Below are 22,502 nucleotides of genomic sequence, written 5' to 3'. Positions count from 1 at the left end.
TCACATCAGACTTAGTATAAAAATTATGAAATAAGAAATGTTATTGATACAGTATGAAAATAAAACAGCTGTATTTTTGGAATTTGTGTCAAGTTTAGATTAACGTCTAATTATGAGCAATGATTGCAAATGAGGGTGAATGGTGTCTGGTTGCGGCGAGTGGAGCTGAATGATCAGTAATGACAGGAAATGATGGGTTTCCAGTGATGTTCGTGACAGTTCACGTGGAGGTCTGGGAAGAAGTAGTCTAGCGGGATAAGCACGTCATGTAAGCGGTCAGGAACTTGGTGGGTTGTTTCGTTCATGGCTGACTCAGATGACGAGCGAAGAAAGGTAAACTAAGAAGATGTTTGCGACTTTTACCATTATGTAGTTATGCTTTACAGTATAAAACTTACTTCTTGTTATTTTTATGCTAAATTAAGAAATTTTGGTCGAGTTGTGGTTCCTATAAATGTGGAGATCTTTCAAATAATGCCAAACGTACAGCTTAGTCGCTATCAGATTACGTTGTCCTTGGATACGAACAAATCCCAATTAAATTTTATCCGAATAGTTTTATTTTGGACACTGGTTTTGTAATCTTTATATTTCCTCGAAGTGAGGTGAAATTTTTGCATCTTCCTGTAAGATGACGAGGAAAACTTTTGGACCTTGTCAGTTAGATTTTATCTCAAACTAATCACATTTAAAGCGCATCTTTGAGTTATAAATATCCGTATTCGGCACAGTTAATTCTGGATTTCTGTGATGTTTGTGTCGCAAGCTCTGGTAGAAACACAAATAGGGGAATTATGGGTGACCCAAAATGAAATGTAGACACCATATTCATCATTACTTTTTGCACATGACTATGCAGTCTTTTGAAGAAAGTAAATGATTTGCAGCTTGTCGTGAATCAACCGTATGATGAAGCTCTTGAAGTAAACGACGACGAAGAAGTAGCCAGTACATTTACTCCAAGTCCTAGACCCACAGGGGGTAAATCTGGTGGATATAATCCAGGTGAGAAAAATCATTACATTTAAAAAGCTATTCGTTATAAATTGCCTGTCAAAGAGAGATTTGCAAGCAGAGCACACAGAGCATAGCATCAACAAGAATTTGGTTATCCTGAAGCTGAGAAATTTGGTTGACACAAGTTATGATTTTAAAAAAAATGCTGGTGATCAAAAATCACTTGACAAGATCAAAGTTTTTACAGTCAGCCATTTTAAGACATCTTCCTTTCCAATGGGGAATAATCCTCAGTGATGTGAATAAAATTTCGAATGCACTTCACAGTACAAACCTTGTCTAGCAGGACTCTAGTTGTTACTATTCCTTGCTCTGCAAAAAAAGTATAATATTTCCCTTTACTTTGAAATCAGTGTATTAAAGCCAAAAGTAGGTTTATCTTATAAAAATATTAACTTTGTTTACAGGAATTGGATCCATCTCAATGACTGACCAGAGTGATGATGAGTTTGACCATGATGACCTAGTTGAAAGGAAGGTTGGTATAGAGAGATGTCAACTGATAGCCCTCGCATTAAGACAATTTAAGATTGGTTGTTTAGTAGTGTTGATAAAATTAAGTGTATTTTTGATTTATACAATTAATCAATGATGCATATTTCTTAGTTTGCAATGAAATATACATTTAATAGTTGATCAAGATGCCTTTCTTTCCAGGAGCCTCCAGCAGGAGGATATTCCCGGCCACAAGAGGCTTTACAGGGGGTTAAGGAGAGACCTGGGAGACCAACTGGCCAGGAAATACCTACTCAACAAAATGAAGATGATGATGATGATGAAGGTGATGACCAGAGTGATAGCTCTGAGGAGGATGATGATGAGGAAGATGCGCATGGAACTGCATTGGAGGGGTAAGACAATAAATTTGACAAAAATCAAGATGATGAATTTTATTAGCAGCTTAAAAGCTGTTTTCAGAAAGGAATGTACTCTCTGGGTGTTATTTTTTTTTAGAGTTTTAAGCCAGTTTCCTTCTTCTCTCAAAAAGAGTAGGTGTGAACACTTGACACTGGTATGGGAGATCTTCTAAAAATCAGATCAGTTATAACCCAATTAAAATCTAATCAAAGAGTTATCAGCCATATTACTATTGATAATTCTTGGTGTGATGGCTTTTTTTTTTTATCCTTTCAGGGCCTATGACCCAGCTGATTACGAACATCTACCTGTGAGTCAGGAAATCAAGGAACTTTTTCACTATATCACTCGGTATGTTCTGGTGAAGGATACCATGCCAGGCTTTTGTCTTCAATTGTTTGAACATGATGGTCTATAATATCTTAGAGTCTCAGTTGGTAAAGAAGAACTGAATTAATCTTTTTAGCACTGGAGATATCATCATTATTAATAAATAATGATTACAATTATGCTAAAAACATTCTAAAAATTATTGCAATTAAAGTATTACATGGCTCCTTTGTGACTGTGTTTCAAATTCCTTTTGTTTAACATAGGTATACTCCACAATCAATTGATTTGGAGCATAAATTGAAGCCATTCAATCCTGATTTTATTCCCGCTGTTGGAGACATTGATGCATTCTTGAAGGTTAGAAAACCAGGATTGAGATCACTGCTATATGATATTGTCTTTAGTTGAAAGAGTCATTATGGAAAAGTGTAGGATAACACTCTGCTTGTTTGAACTCCAATGTAAAATTCAGAATTGTATCCTCGTATTCAGTAAAAAATTTTGATTGCAATTTGTTTTTTAAGAAGAGTTATTGAAAGAAGAATGTTATATAAACTAAGGTAACAGAGTTTTTCCATGGAGGTAACCTATCCAAAAAAGTTCTCTGTGCTCTGTGAGTTACTTATTTAATGCTCTTTACACAAATTGTGCAGGTAACACGACCAGATGGTAAACCAGAGACTTTAGGTTTGGTGGTTCTTGATGAACCAATGGCTAATCAATCTGACCCAACAGGTATAATTAACTAAATGATTATCCTAATAGTGATTATTAGTAAATGATAAATAATATGGTAACCTTAGATGATTCTCAACACTGCAACCTCAGCTTCTAATTGTCAGCTCTTTCAATTTCAGTGCTGGATCTTCAATTAAGAACTATTTCCAAACAAACCAATCTAAAAGCCATGGTAAGTAAAATGTATTTGGCACTGCTGGGTCCATTCTTGATTTGACAGTATTTTGCAATATTTTAGATTTAAATGTGCTGTATTACATTATTTTGGTTATAACAGTTAAGGACATTGCTTGTCTTTTGATAAACCTTTTAACCCCCACCAGTGACTAAGACATAGATTCTCCTTACAATATCAATACAATATTAGGTAGACTGTAGTGATACAGAAGAAGAAAAATGTCTTTTAGGGGATTATTAATTGATCCAATACCAAATTATCCTAATCTAAAATATGGCAGACAGTAGTGAGAATTACTAAAATTAAATAAGATCTGGGAGTGAAAGGGTTAACAATAATTGACAATAATTTTGAATTTGATACCCTCTCATTTTACCACTTTTCATTATCACTTTACTCTTTGTAAGAGAAAAGTAATTAAGAGAGAGAAGCTGTCAATATCATGATACTTTGACTCCTTTTTTTTGCAAAATGCATGATTAGCTCCAACCTAGTGGATGGTACAGAATTTTTGTTTGATGTAAGAACATGTGAAAGGCAGGAATAAGCAAGGATGGAGAAGATAAAATGGATTGCAAATGATGAACAAATTCGAAAAATTTATCCTAATTATTTGAGATACAGAAACTATGATGTAAATGATGTTGTTTTAAATTGAGGAAGTAGTCATAACATTTCAGCTCTCCAAAGGCTTGAATCCCAAGTGTCTGTTACTACATAATGTTATAATTATTTCACTCCTTGTTTTTCACAGACTGTACGCAGCATTGAAGATCCAGAAAAGAATCCTAAAGCTGTTGATAACTGGATTGATAGTATCAGGTAAGAATGCCTGTTTATCTCTTTGAATCCTCTCCTGATGCACATCTGCTGTTATGTGATTTTTGGACTGTGCTTCTGTTGTTTGTAGTTTGTTTGTTTGGTAGTGTTTTGTGACTCCTTGCAGCCTCTCACTCAAGAAATATGTAGTGCCTCAATCTTCACGATTTTGGGTGTTGTAAATGTCCTTATCCTGTTTTTGGATGTATGCTAGTTACTGAGTGTAAACATTTAAAGAGGATGATGTTGATTCAAGGTAATAATTTTAACAATTTTGGATGCTTCTTTTTACAGGGAATTGCATCGTCAAAAACCAGCTCCAACAGTCCATTACCAAAGGTAAGGTGGTAAACTGGTTGTGAGGGAGCACCACAGTGTAATCCATTTTCAATTATTGTAATTGACTTTTATCTGAAGTTATTTGACAGAGGTATTTGGTTTTAGAAAGGCAAGCTGGTCAGTATAGGGATAACTTTCAGTGGTCATTTAAAATATTCTGTTTTCATGAACTTAGGAATATGCCTGACATTGAATCTCTTATGCAAGAGTGGCCACCAGAATTTGAAGACCTTCTGAACCAGGTAAACTTAAAATTTAATAGAATTTATTGAATTCATTGGTTAGGAGTCCTTAAAATTTTTGTAATATGTGTAATATTAAGTGAGATTCAACACTTTCTGGTCATACACACAATTTTACTCAGACTGTCCTTCTGTCAACAGGTTGGTCTTCCAACAGCTGATTTGGATGTGGAATTGTATCAATATGTTGATCTTATTTGTGGTAAGTTGTTGAATTTTGTTTCACAATGTTTGATGTAAAGCCAGGACATAGTAGTTACTGTTATGGTTACATAATGTGATAAATTCCATAGCACTGCAGATTTTCTGTCTTAGTGTTCTGATTATAATTACATCTTAATTTTCTTTACCTGTGTTTCTGATAGGAATCCTTGATATACCAGTGCACAATAACAGGATTCATGCCATGCATGTACTGTTTACATTATTCTCAGAGTTCAAGAACTCACAGGTGCGTCACTAGACAGATTGTTAAACTTTACTCTTGAATGCTTAATTTTGCATGAAAACAGTTCTGGTAAAACAAGTCTGCTTTTGGTGACTCTCACTGTGCTGGCTCAAAAAATTGGGAAACCAGCATATAGATTTCCTAATGACCCTTTGACCCCGGCAGGTGACTAGCATCTAATTTCTCTGAATCACACATTAAGGTCACAGGAATAAACGAAATGATGATCATGAAATGAAGAAGCTCTTGATTGTTAAACAAATTCCCCTAATCAGCACCTTAAGAAAAATATGGAGAACAATATGGAGAATATACATACTGATGTTTGGTTGCAAGGGGCTTAGAGATAATCAAAATGAGAGCAGGGGTAAAAAGAGGATGATGCCTGCAATGAAATGATAATAGTAATGAAAAAGAATGTAGATGGATGGGGTGTTAATAAATCCTTTCTTTGAACCCTTGAAAAGTCTACTCTACTTGCCAGGGGAAGACAAGTTAGTCTCCATCTCTTTGCACCTCAAATTAAATCTTCTGTTAACAAAAAATTATTTCATTTGATGGTAATAAAACTTATCAGAAATCCTTTTCCCTTTTTGCACACCCCCCCCCCCCCACCCCCAATCATTTTTTCATCCTCTGTTTTCTTGCACATAACAGCATTTCCATCAATTGGCCAAAGACAACCAGATGGCTAATGAGATGAAAGTGGACAATGGTGATGGCATTGGAGGAATGACTGCTGCAGCAGAGCACTTGACTCTGGAAGGAGGAGATACTCAAACCTTGAGCTTTGATTACTAGAACATTATACAACATTTCGTGGAAGCAACATTGCATGCACACTCTCGTGTAAATACAAGTACAAAGCCAAGTGTTTTGTCACTCTTTGGGCTTTTTCCATGATAGAACTGAATGCATATATATCTTTGTGCACTCAGAAGCTTGCTATGACAAAATTATTTATGACATGTAATTGGCCTCTTTTTCAAAGCTAGGCCTGGTGCTCAACCATTCCTATGAAAATGAGTTCAATTTACTTGTGAACAAAAACAAGAGAGGCCAAAGGTAATTCAGAAATGGGCTATTGTATGTACCACATCTCCTAGTTCCTAAGTATAGTCATAGGCTTCATACATGCACTCTAGACCCTCAGTCTGCAGTGCTTTGCGACTCAAGACATAAACAAACCCAAATTTTAAGCTCAATATTTCTCTGCAGTGCCTGAGTAAAAACACTTATTTTAGGTCTTATATTTTGCTTTTTTGCCTGGGTTCTTGAGAAGTAATGTGCGCCATGAATCTTGGAGTATTTGCTGCCATCTTCATCATGTGGAGATGCAAAAGCTTTGTTTTATTTCTTTTTCCACTCATGGTAGTAAGGTACATGTACATTATTTAAGATTTTCAAATATGTAGGTTTAAGACACACTAATATTGCAATTTAAGCATGACTGTTTCCAAGTTTATATTTATTGCACTTTAGTTGTGCAATGTTGAAACTTTGGGTGAAAGTGACTGTGTAGGGTACTGTAAATAAAACAATCATGTACCCAATGCCTTCTCACTATTACTGGTACCTAAATGTATGTAGGATGCTTGTGGTAGTTATTCCACCAGCTCTTCATCTATCTACAAATGTGGCTTATATTACTTTCTACACACTAAACCAGGTAAACTAGAAGGGGAAATATTTATTAAAGGTAGTAATTTAAATTTCCAGTGGATTCAAGCCAAATTCCAAAAGAAGCTGTTTATTTTTCTCCTGTATCTCTGATGATTCCATCTCCCATCGTGCCCTGGCATCCTCAACTTTAACAGCCATTCTATCAAAAGCATCCTGTGAAGAATGTGTTAAAAGAAATGAATAAGTACACCACATAGCATTCACTGTAAACACCATTCTTGTGTTGTTTGTACTATTGTACATAGCCATGTAGTTTGACTGTATTGTGAGATCTACAGCAAGTCCTTTACAGGAAACAAGGGGAATCAATAAAATTTTTTCACAGTGCAGCTACATACACATGTGGCTTTGTAATAGGGTAGCTCACAGAGCGGAGCCCCATAATTATACAAAATAGTAGTAACCCATCAAGCTGAAAAAATTTGGATGTATGACTGTATGACTGTATGACCATACAAGGTGCTACTTTTAACATGTGTGGTCAACTGTTCTGCGGGCACGCCAACGCCATGGCTTTATTCAGTAGTCCAGTGGTCAGTGCACTGGGCTCCGAGTTGGACGACCTGGGTTCTAGACCTGGCCAGGGCAAGGTGTTGTGCCCTTGAGACGTGCAGGAAAAAAAATGCGAGCTCTGCTTTTAGGCTTGGCTAAATCTATATATTAATGCCTTACTCAAATCTGAGAGGTTTCATTCCTGCGTAAATTTAAGTGTCTCCTCAACACTGCTGTCTTATTTCTCTTGAAAGATATTCCTTTACTCTAATACATACATGAAGCACACTTTCATAGGCAGATTCCATGTGATCAATTTTAAACTGGAGTTCAGCAATGATTTCATCTTTTTCCCGCCTGATATCATCTCTCTCTTTCCTGGTCTTCTTCAGTTCTTCTTCTGTAGAGGCTATAAATATAAAGTATGGATTAACTAGAGCATTATCTAACAGATCACTAATTTCTGCCTCCTTGATAATTCAGACAACATGCAGTTTGGAGTTGAAATGATTAACCACAAAAAGTAAAACCTTGGCTGTGAAAATTAGATTTGCTAAATCTATCAAATCAAATATAATCTACTCAAATCAATCAAAAATCATATGGATCTAAGAGAATAATGGCATCTTATTTCAAGTTGATTCAGAGAATCTATCAAATTCAAATCTACCATGTGCCAAATGTTTTTCAGACTTGACAATTGCAGATTACTCTTAAATCAAGCAGATAGGCTCTATGGAATTTGAAATGTGCCTTATTTTAGAGTATACAAGTCTTTTTCAGTGGTTACTATTCTCTACTACAGTACCTGCAGCTTAGACTGTCTGTATGTGCTCTTTACTTAGTTAATCAAAATTCTTGAATGTGATTGGTTATCACCAGACCAATTTGAGCACTAATAAGACAGTGTATGCATCATTCTTGTAATTGAACAGCATAATAGGACAGTTAAAGGGGTACTTAACATGTCATGCCTTTGTCATGTGTGAGCTGTTGTCACATATAACCGATGTTTAGTTTCTTTCTCAAATTTTGTCATAGTTTTTATTAATAGGTAACAGGACTTTGTGTTGTCCAATTCTGTCTGTGATCATACTTGCAATTAACAAATCGAACCCCTGTTTTGTGGTTGTCTGATTTGGTTCATCACTCATGGTTACAGACTGAATTATACTCCACTCAGTCCTATTATCATTTTACCATTATTAACTGGTTGTTGTTCAATATACATCCATGTTGAAATCAATGCTCACCCAACTGCTCCCTCAGCTTATTCACAGTCTGCTCCAACATGTGAATCCTAAGAGCCATCTCAGACTGCATTGTTTTGTATTGACGAGTAAGGTCTGAAAAGTAATGTTTCCAATTTACCAGTATATTAAATATTGTTTTGTTATGTAATAATTGTCATCATAACATTATTTTAGGTTTCTTAGACCACACCATGCCTTTGTGAACTGGCCCCTTAATCCATTAACACATAAGAGAGACTATCATTTAATTTCTCCCCACAGTATTGTCACTGAATCAAACAGTAAGGTCATAAGAAGAAAGGAAATTAAAACCAACTTCAGAAGTTCTTGATTGTTACACATTTTCTCCTTGTCATTGTAATAAAAATTTATAGAGAACAGTGTAGAGAATTAGCACAATTTGATTTTAGGGAGTGAAGGCTCAACTTACACTTAAAAATATAAAAAAGGCTTTAAATGTAGCCAAGTTTTGACTTTCAAATATTTAGGGTTAAGCAACAGAAGTTGGCCAAAGGCTCTGAGAAATAAGTAGAGAGTTAGTGGCAGTTAACTCTCAAAGCTTATGTCTGCCACTTGCTGGGTTGTTAGGTCACCTATTTGCTTTAGTTTAGTGACTAACTTCGCTCTGAAGCTTGAACACAAGCATTGTGATATAATGATTGTCAATTCTGAGCTCAATTTACCTGAAGAAATGTCCAGTTTATTTTGCTGCTCAGTTTCAACTTCCTCCTTTGCTTCTCTCATTCTTTCTTTCATACGATCTGCAGTGTCCTTGGACCTTCGTGCAATTTCAGATCTTGCAGCTGTATTATAATAATGATGACAAATTTTTTTTCTCACAGCACTATTTCTGATGTGATGGTTAAATAGTGCTCCTCAAATTAATTAATATCTAAAGGCATCCTCAAAAAAAATATAAAGTGTTCACTAATATTCATAAGAGCTGCTTAACAGCTTAAATTTAACTAACAAGTTACCTGAAAATCGAATCTACCACACACCTAGCTAAAGAAAAATTTTAACAAGTATAGATAGTACTGCGTATTCTTTCTGAGATCTAATGAACAAAATGAACTATTATTTAAGTAATTCTTCAATCCTCACACGCTACAGTGTATGCAGTATTAGACTGTCACTTACTATTTACAATAACTAAATTATTTCAATTGTGGCTTTTGTGGTCGTTACAATTTTTGAGAATTATATTACTAGGTATATATTCTACGAATATTTTAACACCCAGCTATACATAATGACAAGTATTCATATATGGATCTATGTACCACTTCATTTTCTCCTCCTTACCAAGTTCATCCTTCAGACACTCAATCTCTTCCATGGTTCTCTTGTACTTATCCTCAATCGTCAGTTCGGTCTTCTCTGTGGAGGAAGAAGAATGGAAGACGAATGGTTTTCGAACCTGCTAAATGGAGACCAAGGACTTCCCTGAAAATAGCTTTTATCATCATACCATCCTTCTTCTTTTTTTTCTTTCCCTTGCCCTTTTTCTTTTTCGGTGGCATTTTGAAACGCAGATCGGAAATATGTGGAAACTATTTTACAGAATACTTTACTGTCAATATATGGTTGTTAGGATGCCATGTTTGTTTTCGCACGATCTCATTGCAGCGGTTTTTTTATTGATCATGCGCTTTTAACTTTCTTTTCGTCCGCAATATCCAAAATGGCGTCCCTTAGAGTTTTAGTCGGCTGTAAACGTGTCATAGATTACGCCGTAAAGGTTTGTAAAATTTACTTGAAACTGCAATAAAGTATTAAAAGTAAAATTTTGCAGTCTAAAATTTTCTTTATCTCCTGTAGATACGGGTAAAACCCGATAAAACCGGCGTAGTAACTGATGGGGTCAAACACAGTATGAACCCTTTCGATGAGATCGCAGTTGAAGAGGTGAGAAACCTTTTTATAAATATATATTATCATTTAATATTTTATTCCCTCCCACTATCGGCATTTCGAGATGCAATTGTCGCGAATTTTCCCTCAATTTTCTGAAGATGTTTGGATATTTTTTTCTTAGGCGAAGAATATAATTATTTGTAATGACCTTTACTCTTTACGTGGTATCTTAAAGATGACTCACTCTGTGAATCAATAATCGACATTTGTAATAATTTTTTATTAATGTTAGTAAGAGGTGACAGTAAGCTTGATTAAGTTCTTTTCTCCACACCAAAAAGAAGAGATAAACAGGAAAAAAACGAAACATTCGTTCACTTTGTTTGTGGTACAAGTTGCTGTTGGCTTGTTTGCTTAAAGGATCTTGCCTTTGTTATTTGACGTGACCCTTGGTCATTTTACTCAAGATCTGATTGTTAATACTCCCCTTTAGTTGCGACACATTTCCTTGTAAATAAGTTATGAGAATTTGATGTTAGATGAAGATAACAACCTCTGCCTGATAAGTTCAAGTATACTCGTTGCCTTCTGTTGGATAATGTATAGATATTATAGGTAGAAGTTACATGTTAATCTCCTCTGGGGTTTAAGGGTTAAAACCCCCCCTCATTGGACGGAAATTCAGAATTTAAAGAGACAATTTTCTGAAGTGTATCATGAAAAAAACTATTGACAATATATTGTTTGAAAGTATTCCATAGATAATGATTACCATGATATCATGGGAAAATGAGCACTCTCTCTTATTTGTGTTGTTCAGAAGGAAAGTTAACTTTTTCCATTTTGTCAATTTTTAGGCTGTAAAACTGAAAGAGAAAGGTATAGCTTCTGAAATTGTTGCTGTGAGCTGTGGACCAGCTAAAAGTGAGGTAATAATTCAGTTATTGTGCAGAATGGTACTTTTTGAAATATATAATCTTTTAGCTGATTGAATTTTATTTTGTATATTAACTCTAACTGTGCACAACAACAAACTAACACGAGCAATTTCACTTGAACTCCAAAGGAAACTCTTCGCACAGCCCTTGCTATGGGAGCTGATCGTGGTATCCATGTTTTGTTAAATGACAAAGAATACGAAGGCCTACAGCCTCTTGCAGTAGCCAAAATTTTTGCTAAGATCACAGAACAAGAGAACCCAAATCTGATCATCTTGGGAAAGCAGGTATTAGGTGCTTATTGTTTAATTTTAGCCTATTTAAAAGAAAGGACAAAACAGTCTTTCCAAAAACTCACTTGATGGAAAGTACAGTTGGGTCAGTTCATAGTGGAGGTGAAGTGTTTATTGCTGTTTGCTTGATATTTGATGATGTTAGTAAGGAAATACTACACCATGAAAAAATGTTTAATTGTTTTTATACTTTTCCCAACTTTGTGCTATAGGCAATTGATGATGATTGTAATCAGACTGGACAAATGTTGTCTGCATTGCTTTCATGGCCTCAGGTAATAAATGATTTAAAATTTAATACTGGATAAATGCTACCATCCTCCAAGTCAGAATTATTTCATCATGGGTTTTAGTTGCACATTTTAAAATGTTTAGATGCTTTTGTCAGTCTTCCACTTGCATCTATTCAAGGGACCAGGTTTCGCTGACAACAGGAAGCATATTCTCAATATTTTTCTCTACTCATTTTTTCATTGTCCAACAAAGAGAAATTGTTTAATTATCAAGAGCATTTTTTGTTGGGGATCATTTAATTTACTCTCATTACCCTAATGTTTGATTCAGCAGTGAAATTGTTAGGAGATATTATATATTAGTAACAGGTAGGGTTTAAATGTTATGTCCTCACTGAAGGTCTGCTTATGATACTTTGATGGTCATTGCAGGCAACATTTGCTTCCAAACTAGAAATGAAAGATGACAAGTTAGCAGTGACACGTGAAATTGATGGTGGCTTAGAGATGATTGATGTGAAGATGCCATGTGTGGTCACAGCAGATTTAAGGTAGTTATTGGCTCATAATTTCCATGATAAAACAAAAATGTCTTTGGTGATGAGTGAAAACTTGACCCCCATGACTGAACTGCAGGGAAAGTGTTATTGCAGAACTATGTAAAGTCTTAATAAGAATTTGGGGTTATAAAACCTCTCAGACACTAGTTAGACCTATTAAGCAACTAGGTGACAAAGCTACAAGTTAGGCTGTTGTCAGTGCATGTTTGTTCCCCAGAAATTTCAGGAAGGTGAGAAAACTGATTATGGTCATTGTCGCTTATACTATTTAGGTCTGGTGGCAGTGGCCAGTGTCCACAATGCCTTTTGATATGCATGTAATTGTTACCTGCTTTACCTCTTCAGGCTGAATGAACCTCGCTATGCAACACTTCCAAATATTATGGTTTGTAATATTGCAATATTGAATATTGTGTTATTGTCTTATCTTTTTTACTTGTGGTGGGTAAATTTAATAGTGAAAAATATGAATAGAACCAGGGCTTTGAATTTTAGTCATTTTAATAATGTAGGAGGGGGGAGCAGAGCTAACCTAGTCTCTTTAAGCCATGTTAAACTGGGTGGTATACCTAACAGAACAGTTTATCTACTAAAAAGAAACATAATTTTTGCATTTTCTCATGGGAAATTTGTTGTTATGGGGCTGTTTGACTTTGGAGCTACTTTCAATTTTAGATGTTAAAAGTTAGAGATTGCTTTGGTCTAGTGATTCTCCTCACCCTATTAACTAGTCAGATTCAAAACTGAAACCAATTACAGTTTGATTACTCGCATTCCCTTGCACTTAGGGCCATTTCTTTTTTCTTTTAATTTGAGCTCCCTGTGGCTCCTTTTTGTTATATTTCATTGCTCAGATTGGTTGTTGTGATTGCTTTGAGTTTAGTTAAAATGGAAACTCAATCGTTAATCACTCTGAGGAGTACTAAGGGAATAGAGCCAAGATAAGTGTCTTAACTGTTTCTTGTATGTTTTGTATCTCACAGAAAGCCAAAAAGAAGAAGATTGATAAGAAGTCTCCAAGTGACTTAGGTGTAGATGTCTCACCCAGAGTGGAGACACTAAAAGTTGAAGACCCACCTGTCAGGGAGGCTGGAATTAAAGTTGAGACTGTAGATGATCTTGTTGGGAAACTCAAAGATAATGGATTCTGCTGATCAAGGGACTCAACAAATCAATGCAGTAAATTTGGACAATGATGATCTTGTTCAGGATGATCTTGCTTTTTGTCCAGTCCAGTTTTTTTAAACACTCGTGTTTTGGCAGACATGGTTACAAAATTTTGGAATGGCAATAATATTTTGTTATTAAATAGCCCATAAGTCTCTTCCGGTCTTTTTTGGTGTCAGTTTATCATACATTGCCTAAGAAAACATCTGCTGTTGAATCTGCTACATTGGCGATGAAAGTCAATGTGATATCATGTTTAATAACAAAGTAAAGTATTAATACCCTGCACAAATGAGTACAAGTTTTATTTTCAGAAATCTTCCTTTTTTTCTGTCATCTAAGTTTGCAGAGGGTCATAATGCTGAGAAGTGTTGACCTGAACACTTGCTACCATCAGAAGGGAGCAAAGTTAACCCTGTAAGTCCCACTAGTGATCTAGACAGAATTTCACCTTACACCCCCAGTAGGATATCAGCCAGACAAGTAATGAGAATAAAGAAAAATTCAATTAGGGGATTATTGGTTGATCCAATTCCAAATTCTCTAAACTAACATCAAATGAATTGTATGGGAGTTAAAGGGTCAAGCAACGTTAAACTGTTTATAATCTCTTGAATAAACTAATTGGAGCTCTGCTTTTAGGGTTGGTTAACTCTTTATATTATTATACATTGAGAAGCATCCTTAGTTCTGTTCTGGTCATTTGTGTCTCCTCAGCTTGTAAAGCAACCTATGAAGAAGCAGGTGTTTTCCTACATATGCAGATATAAATGTACACATACTTTTAAACTGAGCAGTTTGCCATCAGCTTAGGTGGCCTGTGAAGGCCAAATTGTTCGAGTTAGCATTCCTCGTTTTCTCAGCTCTTTCTCTATTATTCTGCTCATGCCAACGGGAAAGAAGTGTTGGACATGACTCCAACACTTTGCAAGTAAATTTACAGTTGTTACGTCATCTTTGACTAACTGATGCGATATCCTTACAATGTTAGTTGTATCCCATCTGTATTCCTTTTGGAGAAAGCGCAAGAACACTTCTACTAAAGCTGCAGAGTAAACAGAAAGAAGGAAATTGATAAATATCTTGACTGGCCTTTAAACGTTCCGTGCTATGTGAGAGCCGTTTGAGTTGGAACGTTGTAAGAGGATGTATAGAAGTGAATAAATTATGCGCGGGGATTTTCCAATTTTTGACGTTTCCAAGAAACCTGTGTTTGTGCCATGACTCGTTAGGAACCGTTCTGTGGCTCTGCAAATTTACATGTCCTCCAAATCAGTGTCTCAACCGTGATTAAACCTCGATCCTGTCAACTTCAAATCCACCCCCCTCTCCTTAGGGGTCAAACAATAATTTGAAGAAAATTTGGTTTTCTTTTTTATATATATAGGCACGCTCGTATTACCGTCGGGAGAATCAGGTCCACTGACTGACATGCCCTCCAGTGCACTCATCATGTCATCTTCTCTTTCGTTCCTCTCCCGAGACTTCATTTGCTTCACAGCTTTTTCTGCGGTGATCAGAGCATAGTGCAAGATGTCGAATGTCATTCGTTCAATTTCCGGGTTTCGTTCAGTGTTGTCTTTTGTGTAGTTCCAAGTCAAGAATGTATTACTTGGCGAGCTACTGGTGGCTTTATATGCATCTTCCAGAGCCTCCTCCTTCTCTTTCTCACTTTTCAGTTCGTCGCAGTGAGTAACTACAGTGATGGGTGCAATACCTGTTAAAGACAAAAACAATGAGTTTGGAGGTCGCTTAAGCACCGTTGAAAACTTCAAAGGGAATTGTAACGTTTTTTGTGGCGCTCCGATGCACTACCATTATGGTATAGGCAATCAACGGTGTGCTAGGCTATCATAAGGTTCATGTGGGACACCTATCTTACATACTGCTTGGATCAGAAATGTCGAAAACTCTGTATTAATAAATAATGTACGAAAGATGGTAAATTGTGAGCTCGGTGATACGGCAAGGACAAAGAAAGATGGTTTTCGTTTCGTCATTAGCAATTCAAGAAATTGTTACAAATGCAATACCACTTTTACACAGGATACTTCGAAGTGGATTCCAGTAGTCCCTCAAAGCTCCTTCGGCCAGTCTTGGGTCGGTGCCTTTCACAACAATGATAGCGCCATGTAGTCTCTGTCCAAATTTTGGGCATTGATGCATTTCTTGTTTGTTGACTTGGCCTTTTTTAGGGCGAACGATGATATCACCAGGCTGAAATTTCCCACTCAGAACATTTTGAAACTCGATGACATCATCAGAGTCGTAAATGAAGAAACCTCGGGTGTCCACCAAGTGAAAGAATAGCTCTGGCAGGTAGTCCTGGAGTACAATGGTGCCCTCTTCTCCTTTGGACTGGTCTGGGACGGAACCCTTGTTTGTTTGCCTCACCACTCGTTCAACTGTGTTAATGAAGCAACTCTTCCCTGTACCCGCGGAGCCAAACACACCGATCCTGAGCTGGGTTACATCATCAATTTCCAGTCCTAGGAAACTATCTAGTTTTATCTTGTCACCAAATTTGTAATTTTTCAACTGACGCCGAAGTTTGGGAAGTTCGGCCTCCAATTCCAATCTTTTGCGTTCGTCCTCTTCTCTTCTCTTTTCTTCTTCTTCTATGTCCTTTTGTCGCTTTAGCCCGAGTTTCTCTCTGCACCTCTCTTCCTCCTGTTGCTTTTCTTTTTCTATACGTTCTCTCTCTTCTTTTTCAAATTGCTTTCGTTCATTCTTCAGCCGTCTTGCCTCTCTCTCCTTTGCTCTTTGCCTTTCTTCGTCTGTGTTATCCTCATAAGTGTAGCGAGTCTCCCCGCTAGAACTATTCTGAAGTAAAAGCGTATTTTCAAATGTAATTATACTGGCTGTTGATCAGAATGCTACCCAAGTAACATCAAATAACTTAATTTATAAAACAATTAGTGTAGGCATGAACGGAAGAGGTTTATATTAGTATTAGGTTTACATCAATACGTAAAAGAAGCATAGAACTGAGCATATTTGCAATAGCTTATCACAGATGATTTTTGAGTACAGTGTTTAGTTAGGAGAACTCAACTGACTCAAAGTATACTCCTTCAACTGACATAGTGCCTAAGCAACAAACGTGAATCCGTCAACTGAAGCCCTTTTCTTCAGACTGAATTCAGTCATCCATGTAGCATAAGTTATTAGGTACCGTCCTATCGACCTTGGAAGAACTTGAAGATCATATATTGCAAAGACAGCGCCACTTAAAGAAAAATGACAGCCAATTTTAGTCCGTGTGAGATACTGAGTTTAAGAGACGTTTTACAACTGCTTGGTTAATTGTGCGTTGTGCTGCCGTGCAGATGGATTAGACGTGCATGATATGCCAGGTTGGGTCCTTCAGCTTTCCCGGAAATTGCCGGAAGGTAGAACGCGCGGATAGTTATTTGTAGAGACCAAAAAAATCGAATTTGAGTCCTCATTTGTTTTCAGATTTCCTAAGCAGACGTTTGACGGTAGTTCAGGAAGTTGATAAGAGTTTGCTGAGATGGAATCTTAAATCATTTATATCGAAATACGAGCGGAGTATTTACTTTCAGTTTACGAGAAATCAAGTATTGTGAAGGAATTCTCGCGCGGTCTGTTACGTACGAAAATGAATAACGATAACATGTTCATAGCCTAAGTTTAAGACCTCGAACCGTGAGATTCTGTGTGTAATGGAGATCTAGAAGAATAGCTAAGAACAGCAAAGGTTGACTAAAAGCGAGTAACCATATCTAGCGAAATTATATCATAAGAGACGAATTCATACGAAGGGTTCAACATTTTAATCGGGCGCCGGCTTCCATCAAGAGTGTAAACATAAACCCCAAATTGAAAAGTTGGAATTAAAATTTTCGGAAATGAATCGATCATATCTTCGTTAGTAAACACTTACCCCCATATTGGAGAAAAACAATGGCTTGGTCTGCTCGAAACGAATATCGTCCCGGCGAAGGCGCTTCGTTGACGGTGATCAGCGATTCCAAGAATGGAACCGTATCCAGCAGTCACGTGATTTTATAATCGTTATGCGATTTTGTTCAAAAGTCCCGTGGCGAGATAGGAATTTTACTCTTAACCACTATATTTATTGACTTTCACAGAATGCAAATGTATCCTAAAGAAATTATCAAATCATCAATTGTGTTTGTATCTCTGTCGGCCACGTTCTGTTATGCTTTGGCGTTTCGTGACGCACACCGATAAGAATCTAACGTTTTCTAGGAAAACCGTAAGTTGATGTTGCGTGGAAAAATTAGTTAAAGAGAAAAAGATTTCCACAGAATGGAATGGAAGAATTTCTGACCCAATTTTCCTTCTAATCAACGATCATCTTAAGTGCACTTGAACAGCTTAAAGTTTCTGGACTAGAAATCAAAAGTATGCTTTTGTTTCGGCTCAGTGTGGAAACTTGTGAAGATTATCGCGGTTAGTTAAAGTGTTGGGTAGACATTTTTTTCAACTATGCTGGTTGTAAGACTGGTTACTGTAAAGTGGCGTGGGATGATAAGGTGGGGAGGGGGAGGAAAGATCTCTAAACTGAAAGAGAGTTGAGCCAAAACATTTTAAACCTCTTTTAGTACTTTTTTTCCTTTTTTGGCTTCCCAGTTTTAAGTTTCAGGATAAAAAATATACCAACAAGATTCAACAGAGATAGTACTGTCATTATTGGTTGCAGTGTTGTGTATCACATTTACAAGGGCTTTGCTCGGGTCCTCCGCATCCCTCTCCCCAGTGACTTCTCCGATCTTTTGCACACTTTTAGAAAAATAGGTCCGCAATGCGTACATGTGTGGCTTACGAAATTGAGCTGCTTTTTAGTGTCTGGTGTCTCATTAGGTTTCTATTAGAAGAGCTAATATCTGATTATCATTAGATAGTTTTCAATATTGATCCTGTTCATCAATAACACAAGACAACTAGCATACAAAGATCCTGAAATGTTCATTCTGAAGATGAGAGTTATTGGTCAAACTTTGTTATGGAGGTCTCATTTTGACAACTAAAGTTGCAAATGTAACCTGAGGATTTAAGGAACTGAAAAAACATTAGCATAATTTCCCATAGTGGTCTGATAGATTCAGTCATGATTATGTTTACGTAACGAAGTAAAATTGACTTCTGAAGTTTGTAGGTTGATTGTCTTTTCCAAAGCAAATGATGTGAAATGAACTCTAGGGAAGAATTTCATATGAATATTTTTGACATTTTGTGTACCAGTACAAAACTTTGGAGAAGGGCAGGGACATGTGGGAAATGATGTAATCTACACTAGAAGCCATTGGGAGCTTGATTTGGTTTGAATGTATGACTAATTTTGGACAATACATACATTTAAAGTAACACAATGCTGGGTGTAGGTTTCTTTTGTCCATTAGGGCATAAAGTTCAACTTTCAGTTGGTTGAGAGCAAAACGTTTACTACAATTATTGTATTTAGGTTTTGTGGGACTGTATTTTCAATAAAGAACACAGAAAAATTTAGTTCAGGTAGGGAAGAGTTTAGGGAAAAAAGATATGTGTTTTTACAAGATCAGAACACAAGCAATATTTTAATGAATCATATGTTGAGTTAAGTACTCTGAAGTAACATTACATTAACGTTGCTAATAATTTTTAACCCAATAAGATTTACAATTTGACCTGAAGGTTTTATTTAACAGAAAGTTCAATAGAGATAGAGTGTCGCCATAATAGATTTCAGGAACAGTACTCAGAGGCATAACTTAAACACAGCAAGTTCAATGTACAGGCAAGTGCATAATGGTATCATATGATTTAAACTACCAGAAGCTTTCAAGTTTTCTTATTATTGAAATTGTAATTTCATGCCAGTGAGTCTACCAAATTCAAGCTATGTGGAGAAATGAATGGGTGAACTTGACATCATCATGCAAATGGTCAACTTAACATCATCATGCAAAGTGCTAATCTACTGTAAGCAACTGAACTTCATGTATCACTTTGTGTTGGAGCATACAAGAGGACTTGTGAGACCTGCTTCACTCTCATTTGCCAGAACAAGATTGAACTTCTGGTACCAATCAAAATTCAGAATGACTGTGACAGTTTGGAACTGATCTGTTAAGACTGCTTTTAAGGGGTCTACAGACGTGATTAGAACCCTGGGTCTCTGAGGATACCTGATGGTTATCTAATCCACATCAAGTAGCTCTAACTTTTAACTATAAACGTAACAAATGTCATTTCCATGGAACTGTCTTCATAAAAACTCAACAAAGTCTTAGCTAAGTTAATTAAGGTGTACTTAGGTATTCCAAATAAGCAGAAGTAAATTTTTCACAAATAACAAATGTTGAGCTCATAGCGTGTGTGCAGTTTAAAGTATTTGAAAAATTTACAGGTGCTTATTATAAGAGAATTTATTTTATTAATTTTTCATAATGTATACATGAAAGATACACATTCACAGGAAATCAACAAACTGATGGCAGATAAATTTTACAGTATTGATTAAATGAAATGTGTGCCATCAAAATTTGTCCTTCAGCTGAATTCTTACTCAGGAATGCAATTTGTTAGTGTTTATCAATATACATAAAAGTATCCAACTTTTGTTTATTTTTGTCAGCTACTGCATGTATCAATCAGAACAACCTACTTTGTGTAAATTTGATTGGTTTCTAATGTGATCTACTGTTGCTGAGCCTAGTTTATATTATTTTGTACATGAGTTATTACTATTTCACTTATGACAAATGAAAAAGGTACCTAGCTATTTTCAGCTAATCAAAAAAGTGTAATTTTTCATGTATATCAGTATTGTGATGAATTTACCAAACCAAACAAGTAACTGAAAAGGAGTTGTAGTCTACCAAATAAAGGCCTAATACACATGTATTGCCACCAAGTATAGATACCAATGCTTATCTGAACCTTTATGAAGAGAATCTAGAAGACTGCCAAGCTTGAAGGAGGTCATGAAATGTTGAGGTCTGAATAATTCTGGCCATAACTTGGAAAACATAACACTAATCACATTTCAGTTAACATTAAAGCACTAGGCTCCTATTCATGTTTTAATAAAATGGATTACTCCCCAAAGTTTGGAAACAATCACAACAGACATTTAGCACCATGTTAACAACAAACTGCAGTTTCAGGTTAGGCGTTAGATGTTAGTGACTTTTATTAGTTTAGCTATGTAAACATGAAAGAATAATTTCATTTAAAGAGGCTGTCAAATTGAATTTCCAGACAACAGCAGTGTTTGATTTTCTAATGGCAACAAAAAAGTCCTATTTTCACTAGTGGCCAAAAATGGTTTATTCTATTTGTATTCAATGGCACGTAATGCCATGGGTGGCAGGGTATTCTACAGTTTGACCAAAATTTTATCTTTGCATGTACTAAAAAGACTGGTTAAGTAATTTTCTTACTGAGCATATGGTATAGACAGAAATTCAGGATAAAAAATGTTCCGGTAAATGACTTACATAAAATGTGACCACACAGAGAGTCAATAATGACTCCTAAGTTTCAAGGTGGCGTGACCTGCACTAAGGGTCCAGACCATGATATGTTGGCCTGTGAAAGCACAACTCCATGCTGTAATCCGCACTTAGAAACTGTAGGAAAGCTGGCGTGTGAAATCTAAGCAACAAAGATGAATGAAAAACTAGATAAAAAACAATCTTTGACAGTGTGTTACAGCCACCATATGGTTGCTTTCTGAAGCCTTGAAGCTTAGGTAACTTAGCCGAGCATAGACTGGAACCTATCTTCTACAATAGTAAACCACGTGACAAGCGCTCTGTTCACTGAGACAAATCCAGCCAGGAATAAGTATCTTAGACCATGATGTAGCGTGATTTACACTTCTTGTAAACCGCACAAAAACAGTTATAGGATAAACCAATAATTGCATAAAAACTTAGGCAAATGCAAACACAAAAAACAAAGTTTATTTCCAACAGAAAGCCTAGGTGAACACAATTATGCATCTAGTTTCATTCTGATATTGACCTTGGTTTAACAGTCTCTTCTCTTTACATTCTGCTGATTCATTTGCAATTTTTTGTCTTTGATACTGAGATTGGGTTGCCAGCCTCTTTTTTCTTGATTCAGAAGATTCATTTGCACGTTTCTTTTCCCTGTTCAGAAGCTGCTGGGCCAGCCTCTTTTCCTAGATTCCTCACTTTCATTTACCCTTCTTCATTTCTCATATTCATGTCTAGCAATTAATTGGTTTTCTTTTTCTTCTGGTGTTTCAGTTAAAGACTTTTGCTTCCTTTTCATATGTTGTGTTTGGTTTCTTTTATTTCATCAATTCCTTCAATGGTAAGCAAAGTACATTTCCTAAGTGAGTGTGGCATCCCATGCAAATCCCTGGAATGAGCATCAAAAATTTTAAAGCTTTGTTCTGAATTCTTAATCACTGCAACGGTATTTATTCCAATCGTTAACAAACAACAATTGTAGTTAAGTTGACAATTTGAAAACACTTCTGTCAGAGAATTTTGAAGAGACATGTATGGCCCATTATTTGATGTCATGAACAAACTTCCTGTTAATGACTCACTATATTCTAATGTGGATACTTTATTGTAAATTGAAACAAAGCATGAAACATCAGTTGAAAGCAAGTAATCATTTGTCTGGACAGAACATCTTATAGAAGTATACAAATTATTTCCAATGGTAAGAATATTATTCAAAATGGAAGAAGTCCACAAATTGATATCTTCTATGTAATGATAAATAATAGCAGTAAGCGACATTGCTACACATTGCTTACCAGCATTTTCACCAAAGAGAGCTTCATTTCCTTGACTGTAGTCAGCACATATTGTTCTTGTTGGATCGATGACATCAAATATTGTAGGCCCTGGATTTTCCTCTACATCATTTGCCTGCCTTATAAGCAATGGAATATAGGCATTGTAGGAAATCATTTGTGATCCTTACTTTTTCGTTTTGAGATATGCCTCCGTGAATTCTCAACAGTGCAAGGAGAAAGCAACTGCAATACAACTTATTTCACTTTCTGGCACTTTCAGGTGGCTTCAGACACTTTGAAAC

General features: G+C 36.1%; 4 protein-coding genes across 4 annotated transcripts; 2 read left to right on the top strand and 2 right to left on the bottom strand.

Moving 5' to 3' along the window:
* The first annotated feature begins 277 nt into the window (after positions 1-277).
* On the top strand, positions 278-6,984 carry LOC131770084 (intraflagellar transport protein 46 homolog). The gene is made up of 14 exons (XM_059085801.2): positions 278-333; positions 888-1,005; positions 1,425-1,495; positions 1,675-1,868; positions 2,152-2,226; positions 2,472-2,565; positions 2,862-2,943; positions 3,066-3,118; positions 3,879-3,946; positions 4,238-4,282; positions 4,458-4,524; positions 4,666-4,726; positions 4,890-4,975; positions 5,630-6,984. The coding sequence occupies exons 1-14, from the start codon at positions 304-306 to the stop codon at positions 5,771-5,773; spliced, it is 1,188 nt and encodes a 395-aa protein (XP_058941784.2). The 5' UTR covers positions 278-303; the 3' UTR covers positions 5,774-6,984.
* LOC131770106 (dynein regulatory complex protein 12-like) lies at positions 6,302-10,033 on the bottom strand. Its single transcript, XM_059085819.2, has 6 exons — positions 9,872-10,033; positions 9,706-9,780; positions 9,084-9,203; positions 8,401-8,493; positions 7,426-7,556; positions 6,302-6,808 (listed from the first exon to the last, which is right to left on the bottom strand). The coding sequence occupies exons 1-6, from the start codon at positions 9,921-9,923 to the stop codon at positions 6,680-6,682; spliced, it is 600 nt and encodes a 199-aa protein (XP_058941802.1). The 5' UTR covers positions 9,924-10,033; the 3' UTR covers positions 6,302-6,679.
* A 31-nt stretch (positions 10,034-10,064) lies between these two features.
* Positions 10,065-13,605, top strand: LOC136281737 (electron transfer flavoprotein subunit beta-like). Its single transcript, XM_066168607.1, has 8 exons — positions 10,065-10,141; positions 10,222-10,308; positions 11,115-11,186; positions 11,324-11,482; positions 11,701-11,763; positions 12,154-12,272; positions 12,627-12,666; positions 13,265-13,605. The coding sequence occupies exons 1-8, from the start codon at positions 10,085-10,087 to the stop codon at positions 13,433-13,435; spliced, it is 768 nt and encodes a 255-aa protein (XP_066024704.1). The 5' UTR covers positions 10,065-10,084; the 3' UTR covers positions 13,436-13,605.
* A 131-nt stretch (positions 13,606-13,736) lies between these two features.
* On the bottom strand, positions 13,737-17,743 carry LOC136281736 (uncharacterized). Its single transcript, XM_066168605.1, has 4 exons — positions 17,356-17,743; positions 15,482-16,271; positions 14,851-15,165; positions 13,737-14,493 (listed from the first exon to the last, which is right to left on the bottom strand). The coding sequence occupies exons 1-4, from the start codon at positions 17,359-17,361 to the stop codon at positions 14,258-14,260; spliced, it is 1,347 nt and encodes a 448-aa protein (XP_066024702.1). The 5' UTR covers positions 17,362-17,743; the 3' UTR covers positions 13,737-14,257.
* Positions 17,744-22,502: the final 4,759 nt, after the last annotated feature.

This window comes from Pocillopora verrucosa, chromosome 6, assembly GCF_036669915.1.
Source record: "Pocillopora verrucosa isolate sample1 chromosome 6, ASM3666991v2, whole genome shotgun sequence".
NCBI lineage: Eukaryota > Metazoa > Cnidaria > Anthozoa > Scleractinia > Pocilloporidae > Pocillopora > Pocillopora verrucosa.
Note: the sequence above shows the minus strand (reverse complement) of the source record. Positions and strands in the feature narration are given on the sequence as shown.

Coding starts and splice junctions, on each gene's coding strand:
- LOC136281737 (XM_066168607.1), top strand. CDS start 10,085: ATGGCGTCCCTTAGAGTTTTAGTCGGCTGTAAACGTGTCATAGATTAC. Junction 10,142..10,221: donor TCATAGATTACGCCGTAAAG/GTTTGTAAAATT, acceptor TATCTCCTGTAG/ATACGGGTAAAACCCGATAA. Junction 12,273..12,626: donor GTGGTCACAGCAGATTTAAG/GTAGTTATTGGC, acceptor TTACCTCTTCAG/GCTGAATGAACCTCGCTATG.
- LOC131770106 (XM_059085819.2), bottom strand. CDS start 9,923: ATGCCACCGAAAAAGAAAAAGGGCAAGGGAAAGAAAAAAAAGAAGAAG. Junction 9,781..9,871: donor GAAAAAAAAGAAGAAGGATG/GTATGATGATAA, acceptor CTTCCTCCACAG/AGAAGACCGAACTGACGATT. Junction 6,809..7,425: donor CCTATGAAAGTGTGCTTCAT/GTATGTATTAGA, acceptor CATTCTTCACAG/GATGCTTTTGATAGAATGGC.
- LOC136281736 (XM_066168605.1), bottom strand. Junction 15,166..15,481: donor AAGTATCCTGTGTAAAAGTG/GTATTGCATTTG, acceptor TGTCTTTAACAG/GTATTGCACCCATCACTGTA. Junction 14,494..14,850: donor TGGACCTGATTCTCCCGACG/GTAATACGAGCG, acceptor TTTACTCTGCAG/CTTTAGTAGAAGTGTTCTTG.
- LOC131770084 (XM_059085801.2), top strand. CDS start 304: ATGGCTGACTCAGATGACGAGCGAAGAAAG. Junction 2,566..2,861: donor ACATTGATGCATTCTTGAAG/GTTAGAAAACCA, acceptor CAAATTGTGCAG/GTAACACGACCAGATGGTAA. Junction 3,119..3,878: donor AAACCAATCTAAAAGCCATG/GTAAGTAAAATG, acceptor TGTTTTTCACAG/ACTGTACGCAGCATTGAAGA.